At 41.2% G+C, this 18,506-nt stretch overlaps 1 protein-coding gene across 1 annotated transcript; it reads right to left on the bottom strand.

The window, feature by feature from the left end:
- Positions 1–2,416: 2,416 nt before the first annotated feature.
- Positions 2,417–5,613, bottom strand: LOC107306621 (uncharacterized). The gene is made up of 3 exons (XM_085530010.1): positions 5,041–5,613; positions 3,972–4,871; positions 2,417–3,650 (listed from the first exon to the last, which is right to left on the bottom strand). Exons 1-3 carry the CDS (start codon positions 5,611–5,613, stop codon positions 3,120–3,122), a joined length of 2,004 nt encoding a protein of 667 aa, XP_085386136.1. The 3' UTR covers positions 2,417–3,119.
- Positions 5,614–18,506: the final 12,893 nt, after the last annotated feature.

Here is an 18,506-nt window from a genome sequence, read left to right as displayed (position 1 = left end):
AGAAAAGAATGAATACTAAGATAAACATCATAGAATCTTAGAATTTTTTCAGCTGGAAAGGACCTATAAAAGTCATCTGATTCAACTCTCTTACAATAAATAGGGTCGCCTATGACTAGATCAAGTTGCTCAAAGTCCAACCCAATTTAACCTTGACTGACTTCAGAGACTGCCATACAACCTGCAGCCAGAAAAGCAAACACAGGAACTGTTCACTCACTCTGTGGCTCTCCCTGAAGCTACTTACAGCTTGGTAGCCTGGTTGAGGGTGGCAGTGTCAGCTCCACCCTGCCCACAAGCTGCCAGCTCACCATTACAGGCACAGAACTTTTGCTGGCTTCAAAAAGCCTCCCAGAGAACTTTCTGTTGTCCCTTTTTGCTTCAGATCTCATCCCCAGTGCAGTCTTACCTGCTCTGAAGCTGGTCACTGCAAAAACACAGCTTGGTGTCACCTACAAACTTGCTGAGAGTGCATTCGATCCCTCTATCAGTGTCACTGATGAAGACATCAATTGTCACCAGTCCTGGTATTGACCCCTGAGGAACACCATTCCTCACTGATCTCCGTCCAGATGTTGAGCCTTTCATCACCACACTCTGAGTACAATCTCACAAGTAGTTCCTTGTCAGTAAAGCAGTCTACCCAGCAAATCTGTATCTTCCCAATTTGGAAAGAAGGATGTTGTTAGGGACCATATCAAAAGCCTTCCCTCAGCCACTCCTCATAGGACTTGTGCTCCAGTCCCCTCATCATCTCCACTGCCCTACTTTGGACATGGTTCTTCAATGAGTTTCACATACTGAATGACCCAAAACTGAATACAGTACTTGAGCTGTAGCCTCACCAGTGCCAGGTCCACCTCCCTCGTCCTGCCAGCTACACTACTTCTGATACAAGCTGGGGCACAGATGTCCTTGGCCATCTGGGCACATTGCTGGCTCATATTCAGATGGATGTCTACAAACACCCTCATGTCCTTTTCCTCTGTGTGGCTTTCCAGCCACTCTGCCCCAAGCCTACAGCTTTACACGGGGTTTAAGTGACCAAAGTGCGGGACCTAGCACTTGGATTTGCTGATCCTCATGTCATTGGCCTTAGCTTGTTGATGAGTCTATCCAAAACCCACACAGAACCTTTAGCTAGGGTAGTATGGTCAGGTTGTGGTTGGACTCTATGATCTACATGGTCTTTTCCAACTAGAGCGATTCTATGTTTCTATGATTCTGTTATAAGCATAGAGAAGATCTTCCCTCAGACTTTTCCAGGCTAAACAGGCCCAGGTCTCTCAGCTTCTCCTCAGAAGCGAGATGCATCTGGCCCATAATAAACATTTTTGTGTTCTTCCACTGCATTCTTTTCAGCAGTTCCCTGCCTTCTATGAACTTGGGAGCCAAGAAACAGATGCAGTTCTCCACATACAGCCTCACCAGGGCAGACTAGATGGGGAGGATCACCTCCCTCAACCTGCTGGCCACACACTTTTAGTGCAGCTCGAATACAATTGGCTTTATGAGACTTTCTGGGTTGTCCACAGGGGCATCCAGGGGGGAACTTTCTGGGTTGTCCACAGGGGCATCCAGGACCTTCTCCTCACAGGTCCTGTCCAGTAGGTCAGCTCCTAACCTGCACTAATCTGTCTGATTATTAATCCCAGTTATAAGATTCCATAGTTGGCCATGTAGAGCCTCCAAGAATCCAGCCTGTTCAGGCTTGCTGAAAGGCAGCTGTTATGGTTTTGTGATTTCTGTAGATGGTATTCCACACCAGAACACACATAGCAGCAGCAGTTAAAGAGTTCACATTCCTATTCCGTGTTACCACCATTTGGGGCATTTGGGCTTCCTGGAAGGGAGGGGATGAGTGGCATCCCCGGAGGACTTGGCTCAGAGAGAAAGCGGGGTGGGACTCCACACCGGACCCCAGCCGCTCTCTGCCTCGAGCCGTCTTGGCTGGCCGCGGAGCAAAGCGCGTGCTTCCCTCGCACCGTTGTGGTTTGACTCCTACTTTGGGTACTCTCGTCCCTCTCGCTTTGCTTCATTTGGTTCCCTTTAGTAAATCACTGTTACTCCTCAGATCACTGCTCTCGTGTTTGCTCTCTGTTAGGACGATCTGCTCGCTCTTTGCCCTTCCCCCTCCCTCGGAGCATGTGGCCCACGGCCAGCTGGGTCCTGTGGCAAACGCCTTCCTTTTAATTCGCTCCCGTCTCCTTTTTTTTGCTTTTCCCATAGCCTGTGCCCCCTACAACGGACTTACATCTAATGATAACTCCATGACACCACCCAAATAGGAATCAGAAGCAATACTTAGATTCATTTCTTTGAAATCCAGTGATGAGGATTAGTTACATATTGCTGTTACAAAAATGCTGACGCTTTTGGAAAAGGCAAAAAGTTGATCACGTGAGACAGAAAAAAGTAAAATGAAACTAAATACTTTTATTGTACTTTTGGAAACCGAAATCAAAACAGAGAAAGCAAAGTATATTATCTCTGCTGTAGAGAATACGTACTGCTTTTTCAGTTCCAGATTAAAAAGCCAGATTTAGCCAAATTAGGAATCCCTGTACTGAATGGTCTTCTAAATGCTAGGTGAGAAGCAATTTGTACACAAACAGAAAAGCCAAGCTTCTCCTCAGGCACAGATCCCTTTCTTCTTATCTCGCTAAACGTAAAGGTGATGAAATGATGCAGTGATGAAGAAGGAAGAGCTGCTTGGCAGAAGTTGTACCCGAGATGATAAACAGATGTGTAGAACAGGAAATGTGCATGGGTATTGAATCACGAGAACTGCTTTTCTGCATCATGAGAACAGCCTCTCGCATGACTTGAGCTGATAGAAGTTGGAGGACAGAGGCTTGAGTGAATGTAAGCTCAAGAACAGAGAGCAGAGGAGACCGTGGAGCTTGTTGCCTTCAGCATCAGAGTGACCAGGGTGTTTCATTCTTGGCGTTCAGTGTCCAAAGACAGAGCATCCTCTGGTGACAAGGAGGAGCTAAGGACAAAGTGCCCCTCATGCCTGGCACCTGCAGACATGGCAGAAGCTGGAGGCCAGGACTGCGCCTCCCCAGATGGTGTGCTCACCGGGCCTCTAGCAGCCTCTGCCACAGGGCTGACATCTCCTACTCATCCTCATCCATCAGATTATTGCAGGTAGAGCAGCAAAGACAGTAGGACGTGTTCTCTCTCTTGTCAGACCATGCCCTTTCTTCATCATCCTTGTCATCCAGCATGTCCTGAGGAGTGCCAGCAGCTCTTGCACCATGTTCTGCTGCCCACTCTGACACCAGGGAATGTGATGAAGGGTCCTTGACAGCATCTCCGGTGTCCTCCTGAGCACTGGGAGCAGGTGGTGTCTGACGTGTGAGGCTGCTCCCAACCTGGGGGGCCAGCAACTGCGTTGCTTGTGCTGATGTTTCCTCAGTGCTGGTGGGTGCACGCTGCCTTAGACCTGCTGGTTTCTGGTAGGTTCCTGGTCTGCTGGCTAAGGGATGCCTTTTGTATGCCAAGTTGTAGAATTTGCGTGTGGCGTGTGCAGGCTTGAGAGGGGGTGCAGGGATACACAGGGATGGTCCACAAGTTGGCAAAGGCTGTCTCTCCTCCCCTGAGATGCTGCTGTGGGTGAATGTGTCCCTGATCTCTAGCTTGTTCACCTGTGAGAGAAGCAGAGCAGAAACACTGAGTTAGTAGGGTCCTTTCTCCACACAACCCGCTTTTCCATGCTGACATGGCAAGGCCCTGCACGGAGCCTGAGGGCAACACTTGGTTCAGTGATTGCTACAGCCCTGTTCCCTCGTGCCAAGCTGCCACAGAGCTGCTCACTGTGAGGCACACTCATGCCCCAGCTGTCCCCTGCAACAGTCCCTGACACACTCCGGCAGCTGCCTGGCCATGGCAGGGCTCAGCCTGCCACACTTCCCCACAGTGTGCACACTCTTGACCCTGCCTCCACTTACTTCACGCCTGCTGCCCACCTGTGCCTTGCTCATCTCGTGCTGAAGTTTTCCAGGCACTGGAGACACTGGAGCCAGGGACTCTGCCCCAGGCAATGATGTGCTCACAGGCTCCTTGCCTGCCACTGCCACAGTGTCTCTCTCAGTGATGTCTTTCTTTTCTTCCTGCTGATCTGTCAGAACAGCACTGCAGGTGGAACAGCAAAGACAGCAGGGCAGGAAGCTGCCCCCACTCATGGCTGAGTGGGCCCTCTCTTTGCTGCTCTTGGCATCCAGCATGGCCTGAGAAGTGCCAGCACCTTTGGCACCATTGTCTGCTGCCAGCTCTGCTGCCTGCTCTGCTTCCTTCTCTGCTGCCTGCTCTGCTGCCAGGGAGCGTGATGTAGAGACCCTGTGAGCATCTCCGCTGTCCTCCTGAGCACTGGCAGCATGTCGCGTCTCATCCTCAGGGCCTTTCCCAGCCTTGGGGGCCAGCACCTGGGTTGTTCCTGCTGGTGGTCTCACAGTGCTGAGGGGTGCATGTTGCCCAGGCCGTGCTTGCTTCAGGCAGGCTCCTGGTCGTGTGGCTCCCAGACGCACCCAGTATGCCAACCTGAGGGACTTGGGTGTCCTCTCTGCAGGCTTGAGTGGGAGTGCAGGGCCACACAGATCTGCCTGCCAGCCCTCGGCCCTCACTGCCATGTCCTGGTGCTGAGGGTTGCCCTGAAGACCAGGGGCAGCCACTCTGCTGCTGGTAGCTCCAACAGCACTGGCAGCTCTGCCTCTTGGAAAACTCCTGGAGGCTATTGCTGGCAGTGAAGAGAATGTGTGAACTCGTCCCCGAGCAGTGGCTGCGTTCTGAGGTGCAGCTGGCAGTGACACCACCTGACGTGGGAGAGGTGGCAAGGCTGGCAGAGACTGTCTCCCTTGTGGTCTGTCCGCCTGCAAGAGAAGTCAGGGGGAAATCCAAAGTTAGCACCCAGCTCACGGTCGCTGCCACCCCGTTCCCTAGAGCAGAATGGTCACAGTCCGGCTGCACCCCCATCAGTCCCCACCACACACCAGCAGCCATCTGGCTGCAGCAGGCTCATCCTGCTGGGAGCGGTCCCACCTGCTGGTTGGCCGCTCCCCGCACTCGGGAAGACCTTCCCATTTCTCTTGGGCTCCCTACCTGTGCACGGCGGCTCCCAGAGGCTTGTGCTCTCACCGGGTGGGGCACCTGTGGAAGATGGTTCCCACGAACAGACAAATCCTGACTCTGTCTGCCTGGCAGCACAGCTTGCTGCGGCCTGCGACCCACCTGTGTAGGGAGAAGGAGGCCTGGGTTGCAGGTGGCTGCATTACCACCAGCGTCCCTGGCAAAGCCCCCATGAGGAGGCTGTTCCTGGACACAGACAGCCCTGCTGAGCTGGGTCCTACTGCTCTCTGCCTCGGGGTGCAGAGCTGTCCTGGGAGTTGGCTGGTGCCCAGGAAACACCCCGGGGCAGGAGGAGCGGTGCCCTGGCCACAGGTGCTCAGGGCCCGCCATGGCACCCCACCCGCTGCTGTGCCCCCTGCCCCGGTGCTTCAAGTGCCGTGGTATCCCTCTCCCTCCCAGCACATCCCGCACCTGGCGCTGTTCCCGCACACTCGGCAGTCTTTTATCAGCTTGGGAGTGGGCCTTCTGGTCCTGCTCCTTCGCCATCTCTGTATCCGCTCACGGAGACAAAGCTACAAGCACCCAGGGAAGCTACCTCCTCACGGAGCTACTCGCCTGAGAGTGAGCAGCACTGGGACTCTGGTTCCTAAAGGCACCAGGACACCACCATGTCACAATGGCCTTTGGGTGCGGCTGCCCGTGCATCACAAAGTCCCGGTAGTTGCCGTGGAGACCCCACACGCCCTCCTGGCAGCCCCCCACATGGTCAGCATCTCCACGGCTCCCTTCTCACACTATCACAGAATCTCTGGGGTTGGAAGGGACCTCTGCAGACCACTGGATCCAAGCCTTCTGGCAAAGCTGTGTGGTGCCATTGGCAAACTTGCCAAGAGTGCACTGAATGCCATCATTTATGTCACTGATAATGACACTGAAGTGCACCACACCCAGGACTGTCCCCTGGGGACACTGCTTGTTACTCACCTCCACCTGGTCATAGAGCCAGCCAGGATGTGTTGGGGGACCATATCAACTACCTTGCAGTAGATAGATGACATCAGTTGCCTTCCCCTTCTTCACTGATGCTGTCACTCCACCACAGAAGACCTCCAGATTGCTCAGGCAAGGTGTAGTATTAAGTATTTAAATATTCTGTGATTCTGCTGTTCTGTGAAATGCAAGCATGGGACTCAGCACAGAAGCAAACAATAAAAAAGAGAAGGTTGTTCAGGAACATCTCAGCATTGCTTTACAATACATCGATTGAAATATGAAGCTTACTGTATACCAGAATTCAGTCTCTGCATAATCAGTGTTGTATTCATGTGCTTTTACACTGACAGAAAACAAAATAAAATCAGTTTTTAATATAAGAATATAAATGGTCAGAAATGATTACTTTGCCCTTAGATATTCAGTAATGCTTCAAATCAGTCAAAAAGGAGCAATTAGTGTACAAATACCTTAAGCGCAAGTTAAGGATAGAAAAGCTTCATAAATCTCCTTGTATAAGGATTATCCATAAAGAAATCCTCAAGAATGAATGGTAGGAAAAAGGTAGCAGTCAACATCTGTCAGTTCATAGCAGAATCCCTGTAATGCTGATGTAAGCAGACTTCTAGTGTCTTTTTCATGTGTTCAAAAATTCCACTCTGATCCTTGATTTGGAAGTAAACTTCAATTTCTCCTTACTTTTAAAAATAATTTTGTCATTTTATCATTGTACGTACGTTATTATGGGCATTTTTAATTCCTTTTTTATTTTTTTTTTAATTTTTAAAAAAATTTTATTTTTTATTTCAAGTCAAACAGATACTAAAATAAGATTCATGGTCTTCATTACCATATGGCTCCAATACAGTTTAGAATTAACATTAGAGGTACACTTTCTCAATTAGAAAATATAGCTCTTATGAATAGTTTGTAATTAAATCATTTTTATTATATGACAAAACATTGTTTAAATGAAATAAAATAGTGAAGTATTTAATTCATAGTATTAATCCCCTAACCTAACAGAGTTTTTTGGTCAATGTAAGAAATAAAATCTCAGTGTAACTGTTTTGTCTGTATTTATTAAATTTACTATTATGGCTTATGGAAACAGTGGATGCTGCCATACATACTAGTGTAACAGAATTGAAATTTTTTGTCACGCTTTGGAGAACAGCACTAACTTACAGTAAGGAAAGCCAATAGGAACTTCCTGATAAAACTTTCTTACCTATCACAAGGCAATCCGATCTTGTAATTTAAAGGATATAAACATACTATAAATGTGCTTAGCAATGACACATTGAAGGTTTGTGTAAAAAGGGACTCTCAGATATTTTGCATATCCTGCTATATTCTTTTGCTGAGACATTCAAACAAGTCCATAAAGGAAGCCTGTGTAGTACTTTGGAAAGGATTACAGCCTTTGTGTTCAGATAAAAGTTTTAACCATTAAATATTTTCTTGCATACTAGATTTCAGATATGGGTTTAGTATTCAAAAAACCTCCTCATGCTTTTCATAACATGCTCTCCACCCCTGTCAAACTGTAGTTTTTTAGAATTACTTTTGATTCTTAAGCTTATTTCTGGATTTTAAATAATAGTTTAAAGATGATCTCTCTTTTTCATAGTACTGCAGTTATGCAAGTAGGAGAAGTTCAAGTACGGAATCATACTTCTGTACTAATGCTTTAAAGTTATGGTTCCTAGAAGTAGTAACTTGCATTATATCATGCAAGGAAAAAAAAATGAAGGAAAAAGGGCTGAGCTGGCCTGTCAGCCTAATACTATTGAACCCAAAAAAACTAATTACTTTGGGGTAATTCTATTGAGCAAACAAGAAGGACCAAAAGGTTTCAAAAGAATATTTTTTAGAAGACAAACTATGAAGAGACAACCCCTAATTTTGATTCTGTTCCTTATCCTGATAGACTATGTGGATAATTTGCAGTTATAACTGAGAAGGGTAGGTGAATTCCAGGAGAAATGTTTCACTTTTTCATAAAGTACAAGGGGTATGTCACAGTTCTGAAACCTGAAGTTGAATTATTCAAATGCAATGCAGTGATTTTTACATAATGAGCAATTAATTAGCATAATTATAAAGTCAGGGCCTGGGAAAAATAGAAATTGCCATAGCATATCAATGGATGATGCTTCTTATCTAGAACTGTGCCTCTATCAGTAGACAGTATTTTGGATGTGACTGAATGAAGTGCAGGGTGCTGCTTCTCAGATTACTGGTTAGAGCTACAGATACCCAAGCTCTACAGGAAGTTATCCCCCTGGAGTGAAACAGTTCTGCTGATCTCCTTCTTTACCCCTTCAAGCTAATGCAACTTCCGATGTTTTTATCTTTAAAAAGATTTGCAGCTCTTGGTTTTGATCCCAGTAAGCCCTTAGCCAAAGTGATCACTTGAGTTAATGAATTAGTTCCACAAGTTGATTTCCTACTTATGTAAGAAGATAATTCCTTTTCCCTGTTTTAAAGACATAGACTTTCCCTTTTGCAGTGCACCCCCTTCTCAACTTCTAATGACATTTAACAGAAGCAGATAATTGAATGTTTTCCTGCTTGAACACCAGGTTAAGATTGTATTGGACAGACTTTATCTTCCATATCCATGATCACCTCCTCTGTTTCCATATTCAGTTCAAGGGCACACTGTCAAAAAAAAAAAAAAAAATCTGCACTAAGAATTGGCCAGTAGTCATCCCTGGACACACATACATATGCTTCCATCTTGAAGAGTCCAAATCAATGCTCACAATTCCTACAGTTTTTAGTAAAGGAAAAATCTCTCAGCAGAGAATTGAGGCAGATAAAATGCTATAAATAATGTCAAGGGTGAGTGAGTACAACTGATTGCGTTCCCAACTTGCCATGAGTTTATTTAACAGGAGAAAGTCAGTTCCATGTGGAAAAAGGGTAAGAATCTCCTTACCATGGAGCTTGTTCAGGCAAGAAGAACTTGCAGAGATTTTAATTGCATATAAAATATGTGAATCAAAGAATGAAGCTTTGATCTCCAAATTTGTTCAGGAACTGGTGACTTCAGAGAATAAACAGAACCAAGAATCATCCTGAATAGAAAGTAGAACTTTTGGAGGAGCCAGAATTTGCTACAAATCTTTCTGAAAAATGCCCAGCAGCAAAGACAAGAGTTGATGGGTAGAAGCTGATGGTATAAAAGTTTATGCCATGTCTTTCTTTACAACTTAGATCTTTTGCCTTATTTAAAATATTAGTGCAATAATGTTGTCAAAATGTACTTATTTTTAAATGAAAACCTTTCAGCTTATTGGATTATAACAAGACACACAACGTGTAGAAACAGTTACTTGAAGTTTCTATGTGTTTTGCAATCCAACCACAGACGCTAAAAGAGAAACTGGCAATCTTTCTTCTTCATCAATATCCTTGCCGTATGTCTTTACAAAGCAGTATTATCATAAATCAGTTTTTCTGCCAAAAATTATGACATGCGCCCTGTTGTCTCATCGTGGATGAGGGTCTGCTTATTAGAGTAAAGGAAATATGGAAGTGAAAAGTTTGAGTTTTACTTTTCTTTACATTATTTTGCCCTTTAAGTCAGAATCAAAGCAGACAGACTTCCCAGGAGTGGTCTTTCTTCTGCTGACATATGGTGATTGACACAGTACTTCAGTAGTGCGTACAAGAGGTTCAATTCTGTTTTGTCTCTGTGGGATATCTTAATTGCTTTATTCTTGTAAAAACTAGAGTTTTCAAAACATTTTTCATTTTCTACTAAGCAACTGAAAGAAGTTATTCTCTTTTAGCTTTGTTATGACAAATATCCCTAAGCAGTGACAAAGTAGGAAGATCAGATGTTTACCACTTAAAAACAAGATGTTACTGAAATCAAAGTAGAAAAGTCCAAACCACGTTGGGACAGAAGTGGAATTTAGTTATCCAGTTTAAGAACAATATCTGGAATTAAGCTATCTGTATTTTGAAGACTATAACATTTGGAGCATATGGAGCTGGTTCACACACACTAATGTTACTTCTTTGAAGCACTTTCATCTGAAAAGATAGGTGATTCAACAGAATGTGACCTCATTCCTCTTCCCTTTACCTCTGAGTAGCCAGATTAACCAGGAAAAGAATACACTTACCAAAGCTGATAGTACTGAATGTTTCTAAAATGTTTAGAGTTTACTACAAGTTTTTAAAATTCAAAGTTGTGTCAAAATTGGAGAATTTTGACAGGTATTTGGATACTATAAATTGTTTCACAGAAACAGAATCACATTATTTTAGGGGTTGGAAGAGATCTCTGGAGATCATCCAGTCCAACTGCCAAACATCATACATGTCTTCACTTCAGCAGTACAGGAAGTGAAAGTGTAAAAATTTTTTTACTTTTTTTATGAACTGACATATGATGTATTTGTAAACTGAGGGGAAAAAAAATTGTGTTATAGTGACTGAGAGTATGAAAGTGCAATGTAAAGTTTGACCATAGTTTTTATTTTCTGAAACAAAAAACAGTCATAGGTCACAGTGGTTTTCCTTTTCTGCTTGTTTTGCGTGTTTTCTTTTGAGAACAAAGCACATGCTGGAGATTGTCTGCAGCCTTGTTATTGCACTACATTTCTCTTGCACATTAATTTACTTTTGTAGCATTCATGACATGTCTTTATCAGAGCCGTGCAAGCCATGCCAAATTTTATATCCAAAACAGCACATATTCCTTGTTGAGCTGTTTGTCATCCAAGTGTTTCTTCAGACTTTGTTTATGAACCCCTTTTGGATTTTGCACATTTAGAATGAAAATAACTATTTATGCAAATAGATAAATCAATAAGCAGATTTCTAAAGAGAACAATTTTCTTAAAAGCCACCTGGGGACACAGCATCAGATGATCTAACCTCCAGTCTGATATGCTAAACACATACCTCCTATGTATCTGCAGGAGAAAAAAGCCTGCTGAGAAACATTATTATACTACTTGCAACTGACAAACTGAGATTACATCATCAGAGGTTAGAGGGAAATGAATGTATTCTTACCCTATAAAGCAGTGCAAGTATTTAGGAGTAATAGAATTTACTGAGATGTAAAAATTAGTCCAGGAACCAATCCAGATAACATTAAAAAAGTTACAGAAGTATGCTTTAATATATAGTTCCCATCTAAACAATTCTCCAGAACTTTGAGCAGAAAACTAATAAGAAATTATAGGTCAGTTTGTGTGTCAGAGATCCAGTGGTGTTTGCAGCTTTGTTTCCCGTTGTGTGTGTAAAGAAAGCGGGTGTCAAACTTAAGACAGCACAGAAAAATGCTCATGCTCCCAAGGTTCATCTAGGATGGTATACTGCATTTTAAACTGACTGGCAAAAGTTTGCTCTGGAAAACTGGGCTACTCACATTTTTTCTGTAAACCAACTATATGAATTTCAGGAACTTTTCAGACATCAATATTTAGCAGCACTGAATTTTCTTTTATTGCCATAAGAATGTAGCAGCATGCAGCTACTACCTAAACTTGCACCATTTCTGACTAAATTGCCTGTGAATAATATTGCATGTGGTTAACACAGTCTCCTGACATTTTGCCCACTTGCAAAAAAAGCACTTTAAAAACTCCATACAAATCCACTCAAATGTTCATGGCAGAAATTTCAACACATGAAAGAAAAGAGGACACTGAGTAGCTATCAGTTTTCCCATTTGCATGATGTAGAACCTTTGGATGATGGTACTTAAAAACTTATGAACTTTAAACAGTAATGAAAAGTCCCACTCCAATATCTCCACATTGACAAGTTTTACATGGAACCTACAAAGCTGTGCCCTTATACCCACTTTCCCCAGCACCAAGTGCAAGTGTTGTTTTTATTTGGGTAGAAAATGCATGGCTTTGGGATTATTGATTACTATCATGCATGCCAGTGTCCTTTTTGTCACTCTCTGTCCTGCGAGATACTATTTTGCTGGCAGAAAGCTCAGAAAGATACGCTTTCGACATACAACTGAGCATTATACACATCAAGTTGATTTTGATATTTTTCTACATTCATATATATATAAACAATATTATTTAATGTCTGTTTGCATAATGTTTCTTGATTTTCAAATGTTTTGCATATGAATAAATAATTATTAGGTATTTCTGCAAGCTGTTAGGGAAAATGGTAAATTTCTCAACCAATATGCTACTCATGTATCCCCTGTATAGCCCTGAACCATGACCCATGTAAGGGTGTTAGATTATTGTGAAGTTATGAAACAGCAGAGGTAGACAATAATAGTGCTGACATTGATATTTAGTAGTTAATAAGTTAAAATGTATAGTTTAACCATAAGACAGATGGAATGGACTGGTCTAGCCCGGATGGCTTGGATGAAAGAAGATAATGAATTTTTGGACAAGTTCAACAGAAGAGTAACACGTGAAGCATGAAGCGTGGGGCTAGGATGAAACACAGCAAGAAAGAAGGACTGAAGATATATTGATTAATCAAGAGAATGAATAACATAGATGATGTAATGTTTAACTAATCATATAAATATAGGACGTTTGTAAAGCTTGATGGTCATCACTGGGAGTGACCCAAGCTCTGTATGCATGTTTCACCTGAGCACTGAGCTTGTTAATAAATTCAACCCTGGAGTACCCATGAGTTCGAGTCTCGATCTGGTTCCTTTCTGCAACAAAGCATAATAAATCATCAAGTATTTGTTACGCTGCCCTGGAAGAGTTGAAACTCACAGAAAAAAAAAAAAAAAGAAGAATAGAAAGTCTCCAATTATAGATTCCAGCCATAAGGGTCTCCAACAGTACTGAATATGATCAACATTAGCACACATTTTGAACTCTCAAAGTATTTGCTTTTTTTCTCAAAACAACTAAAAGCTAAAATGGCTAGTTAAAACAATATTAAAACAAAACAGAACAAAACAAACAAGCAAAAACCAGTTTCTCCCCCCCCCCCCCCCCCAAAATAAATAATTCCCTCTTAATATATTTAATGTTAAACTCTCTGACCCTTTGGCCTTGAGTGGCTCACTGGAATGGAATTTTGCCAGAAAATTGGATGATCACAGAAAAGAGAGTTTCAAGACACTTGCATCGCTGTGATGGCTGTCCCCATGCATTTATACTTCCTGAAAGGTACTTAAATGTTTTTAACATGCCTTCTCTTAATACAGTATCTTTTCAAAACAGGTAGACCATTTAATACTGCAGGAGATTCAGTCCAGATTCCCATGACACAGAGCCTTGATTCTCAACACACTTACATGGAATTCTTTTGGAAATGCCAGAATGGCTGTAAAGAAGGTTGGTGATGTGCAGAGATAACACTACTGAATTTCTTTCTTTGGTGAGGAGATAGGTTCCAGAGCAAGGCTGTCTAAATTGTCTACAAATTGCTACACATTCAGTCAGGGAGGCTGAGTGACTAGTAGTAAGACACAGCAAAAAGATTAGATGAAGACAGAAGCAGAGAAAATGAAGCACCCACTGACACTTATTTCACAGTGATATTAGTTCTGTTATGCTAACATCAACACTCATTAAAAGCATCAAACAACAAGCCCTTCTTTGAGTGACAGGTCATCACACTATTTTATGGTTTGCCATAATTTCATTTTGCAGCATAAAAGGGCTCTAAGGCCTCCAGATGTGAATACAACTGACTGAACCTGATAAAAGAAGAAAAAGCCTTATTCAAAGTTCCGCAGGGGAGATGTTGCCATTGAATTAACTTTTAAAAGCTCATTTGGCAAGGAGAATTAAAAGAAGACAAAGAAATATGCTGTCCAAAATCTGGATTAAAACGAACTAAAAACATGTTGTTAAAAATGATATATGACAAATGGATAAGGAAGGTAAGAAGAATAATGTGCAGACAGTTCTGTGAATGGAAGATCTGAATTTACCTAAAGTTTCAGTGCTCACAGAAAGAAAGCAATAGCTGAAGAAAATAAACCAGTAACTAACAGGACAGGAGTCATGCTCTGAAAGCCCACAAAATATCTTGCAATTGTTGGAAGTCTGAAGCTAAACTGGTAATTTTTTCCTAAAGGAAAGTTTATCACTGAAAGGAAATCATGAGAAAATATATTAGCAGAGATAAGAATAAAAATCTACACAGACTGTTGAAAACATTTCAGCAGGCAGTTGCACATTGACTCTTTATCACAGTAAAATAAAATAAAAAGTATATATATATATATAAATAATTAATGTATTATTATTATTATTATTATTATTATTATTATTATTATTATTATTATTATAACTAGAGTTGTGAAAGTGGCAATGACTGCAAATCAGCTGTCTCCTATGAAAGGGGAAGTAACAAAAATTTAGCCTTAGCAAGTGATGTTTAAAGATATAAAGGGATTGAGTGGGTAGGATCATACAGATATTAGAACAGAATTTGTGACAGGCCAAGTGGTTTTTGCCAGGGATGGAAAAACTTTCAGGTCTGATCTTAATTTTATAGCTTACAAATGCAAATATTAATCTCTACTACCAGTGACTGCAAATATTTACAAAGTTAGTTAAAAGCCTATTGTGATTACGGAATTACTATGAATGAAAGAAAAAAGTACAAAAGAAGTTGCACATTGTGACGTAGGTCAGCTCTGGAGCATTGAAGAAATGGCCTATTTGAGATGAAACAGTACTTCAAGCTGAAAATTGAAGTGATTTTCATAAAAGTAGAGGGAAAAAAAAAAAAAGATCAGTCTCTCATTTCAGTCCTTTTACTATTTCTAACTAAGTCTAAAATCTTTTACTTTACATGTCAATCACTGCCATTCTTGGGGAATACATTGGTAGTCAACCAATACGTGAACAAAGGCAGGCATTGCATAGATTAATTTTTATAGTACTGCTTTTTGTGTACACATACAAGCCAGGTTTTAACCCCTGAAGAAAGCTATATAATTCTATTACAGTATGAAGTAATTTTTTAAAAAGTTAATTCTCATACACCTGAGGATAGCTTGTTTCATTCTATAGATTTTCACCACTAAAATACAAGAAAGAAACAAACACCAGGAAGTGGGCTAAGTCTTAGGAGTAGAAAATTATCTGAATAACATTTGTAGTTGCTTAAGTAGCAGAAGTCAAAATGCAATAGAAAAGCAGCAAATTACACATGTCCAGGAGAAATTTAGTCTTTGTGTCAATCCCTGTCTAGAAGGTGAACTGTAAAATCCTGTTCTTCTGTTAATATTCAGTATGCAGTCAAGGATAATGTGTATGCTTCATGTGGAGACTCTTCTCATATTCTAGGCAAGGGATTATTAGACAAATAAAGTTATGCTAAATCAAAGGAGAAGCATCCTAGGGGAGGTTTTTTTGCAACAAAATTAGAGGCTTGAATAGTCTGGAGAACACCTAACAAAGACATTATGTATTCTAGTCATTTGAAAACAACGCAACACATACATCCCTAAAGGCAATCCGTCAATACAGAATAGAAAGCAGTGAGATCTGAACTGAATTTTCCATTTTAATCAACACAATTCAGGATTGCATGTGCCATTTCTCCAAGTGTTCTTCTGTCTTATCGGTTGAATGCTTAATGCAATACTTAATCCTCAAATAGACAAAAATAACTGTCTTACAGACAAGGCAGAAGCGCAGAAATTGAAGGCATCAAAGACATGAATATTAAATGTAAATATAAATAAAGCTGAAGAATGTAATTAAAGCAAATATTTATTTATTTTTTCATTTAAAACTCATTTATTCACCAGAGCTTTATTAAGAAGAGTAAAGGGTGCTTTACAGCATACCTAGCCACAAGACTTCAACTTTTAACACTTTTTCATGTGCCAGAGGGCATAGATCTTTATCAGAATGAACAGGTATGCGTTACATAAATACAATATCACAAGCTTGCTTAATGGTTTACAACCCATTTCAAAATGGCGTGAGTGAAATGAATTTAGTATGCACTTCTGATTGATGGAAAGCAGGTAAATTAAACAGGGTACCTTACTGAGGATGCTTCTTTAGAACTAAAAAAGACTGAGAATCTTCAGGTAGCTGTTTTATTTAAAATGATCCTTCAGATAAAGGTCCAGAGATTATACTGGAAAGCACAGAATCACAGAATGGCTTAGAGTGGTAGGAGCATCTGGAGGTCATCTATTCTGATTTCTCTCCTGTTTGTTTTTCTTTTGTCCAGCAGGACTCTTGGGTCCTTCTTTTCAGAAATGTTTTTCAGCTGATTTGTCCCTTTCCTATGGTAGGACTTTGTATTTCCCTGCATTGAGCAGTATGAGGTTGCTGTTGGCCCATTTCTCCACTCAGATGTGATTCTGCTGAATGGCAGCAGAATCGTTTTCTGTGTCAGCCACTCCCTCTTGTTCTGTATCATCTGCAGACCTGTTTAGGGTACATTCATTCTCATCTTTCATGTCATTAATGATGTTAAATGTCATTGCACTTGCCATTCACCCCTGGGGTACAACACTGGAAAAAGGTTTCCATGAAATTTATTCTACAGCTTACAGTCATTCCAATCCATTATTTATGTCAGTTTCCAAGCCAAATCACCACTGCTTATCTGTATCAAACTCAAGTATTTGACATCCTTTAAAGATGACAGAGAGACAGCCTTGAAAGATGTGTGCAGGTCAAGGTAAAAAATATCAGGTATTTTCTACCTATCCACAGGGCAGTCATTTCACCATGAAGATCTACCCGAATGGTCAGCCACAATTTTGTCTTTATAAATCCATGCTGACCAGTCCCAGCCAACTTCTTTTTAATGTGTTTGGAAAAGGCTTCCAAGGTTAGTTGCTCCATTACCCTCACTGTTGTTGAGGTCTAATGAGACTGTAAATTTGTATATACTACTTGCCTTTTTTGAAGATGAATCTGACATTTGATGTCATCCAGTCTTGAGGAAGCCCTTGAAGTCTCCATGAACTTCCAAATACCATTGAGAGTGGCCTTTCAGTGACATCAGCCAGCTCCCTCAGTACTCAAAGGTGCAACCTGCCAGCTCCCACGGGCTCAGATATCTCCAGGTTAAATGTTTCCAAATCTAATCCTCTCCTATAGCTTCAATTGCAGATGGACTTTGGCTGTCCCAGCATACTACACATGTGAGCAGGCCCTGAAGATTACAAGAAGGGACAAAACCTCCAATTTTGATGAATAATTTTAGGCTGTTTCAAGTATTTCAGAAGATCCCCCCAGTATAGGATGGATGTGAGCTATTGGACCAGATGCAGAGAAAGATTGCTGTGATGATCAGAGGCTTAGAGTACCTCTCCTATGATGAAAAGCTGAGGGAGATGAGCTCATCCAGTCTGGAAGAAAGGCTCTGGGGAAACCTCCGTGTGGCTTTCCAGTACTTGGTGAGGGCTTACAAGCAGGAGGAGGACCAAATTTTTACATGGGCGGATAGTGGTAGGGTGAGAGGGAATGGTTTTAAACTAAATAAACAAACAAGTGAAAAACAACAAGAAATTTAGATTAGATACTAGAAGGAAATTACAAGAAAACTCAAGAGTGATGAGTCATTGGCAAAGCTGCCTAGAGAAGATGTGGAAGCCCAATCCCTGTAGGTGTTCAAGGCTGTGTTAGATTAGGCTCTTGGCAGCCTGATCTGGTGAGTAGCAGCTCTGCTCATGGCAGAGTGGAGTTGAAACAAGATGGTCTTTAAAGTCTCCTCCAGTCTTATCCATTCTGGGACTCTATGATTCTATGATAACTTCAAAGTTTGAAAAACTGTCAAAAATGGATAAATTTTCAATTCAAGTATATTACCTAAGGAGACAATTATGCAAAATAACATTTTTATGTGATTCAGTTAACATTATAGGATTACTCATACATAACTCCACCACTCATGAATAAAAGTATCTTTCAGAAACAAGAAATCTCATTAATAGGATTAAAAAAGTCTTTCAGTGTCATTCTTTCCCTGAAGACTATGACAAACTCAGAGCTAACATGAATGCAAACAGAGTTTGGACAGAAAATAAAAATTCAGAAGCATTTTTAATTCTTAAGAGCATTTTTTTTTTTTTCCCACAGCCTAAAACCAACACATGAGGTAAACCACAAAACTGAACTCTTTTCTTCCCCTTACTTTTCTTTCTGCTCATTAAAGAAGGAAAAAAAAAAAAACCCCACAAAAAAACAAAACAAACCAAAAAAAAACAAAAACAAAAAAACCCCACACCAAACAACAACAACAACAACAACAAAAAACCAAAAAAAACCAGGCATCTTTGCAAAGAAAGAAATATAATTCTCATTAACTTTGCTGCAGTGCCACTGCAATGCTAATCAATTAAACAAACTTACTGAGAAATAAAATTAAATTTCTTCCAAAAATGTGATATTTGGCAAAATGAAGACACCGTAAGGGATGGATGCTAGTCTCATAAGATCCATAATTTTTTGTTCCCTAATGTTACTTTGATTCCATGATAT

Source organism: Coturnix japonica, chromosome Z (genome assembly GCF_054131305.1).
Source record: "Coturnix japonica strain WE chromosome Z, WE-NBRP24, whole genome shotgun sequence".
Classification (NCBI taxonomy): domain Eukaryota; kingdom Metazoa; phylum Chordata; class Aves; order Galliformes; family Phasianidae; genus Coturnix; species Coturnix japonica.
Note: the sequence above shows the minus strand (reverse complement) of the source record. Positions and strands in the feature narration are given on the sequence as shown.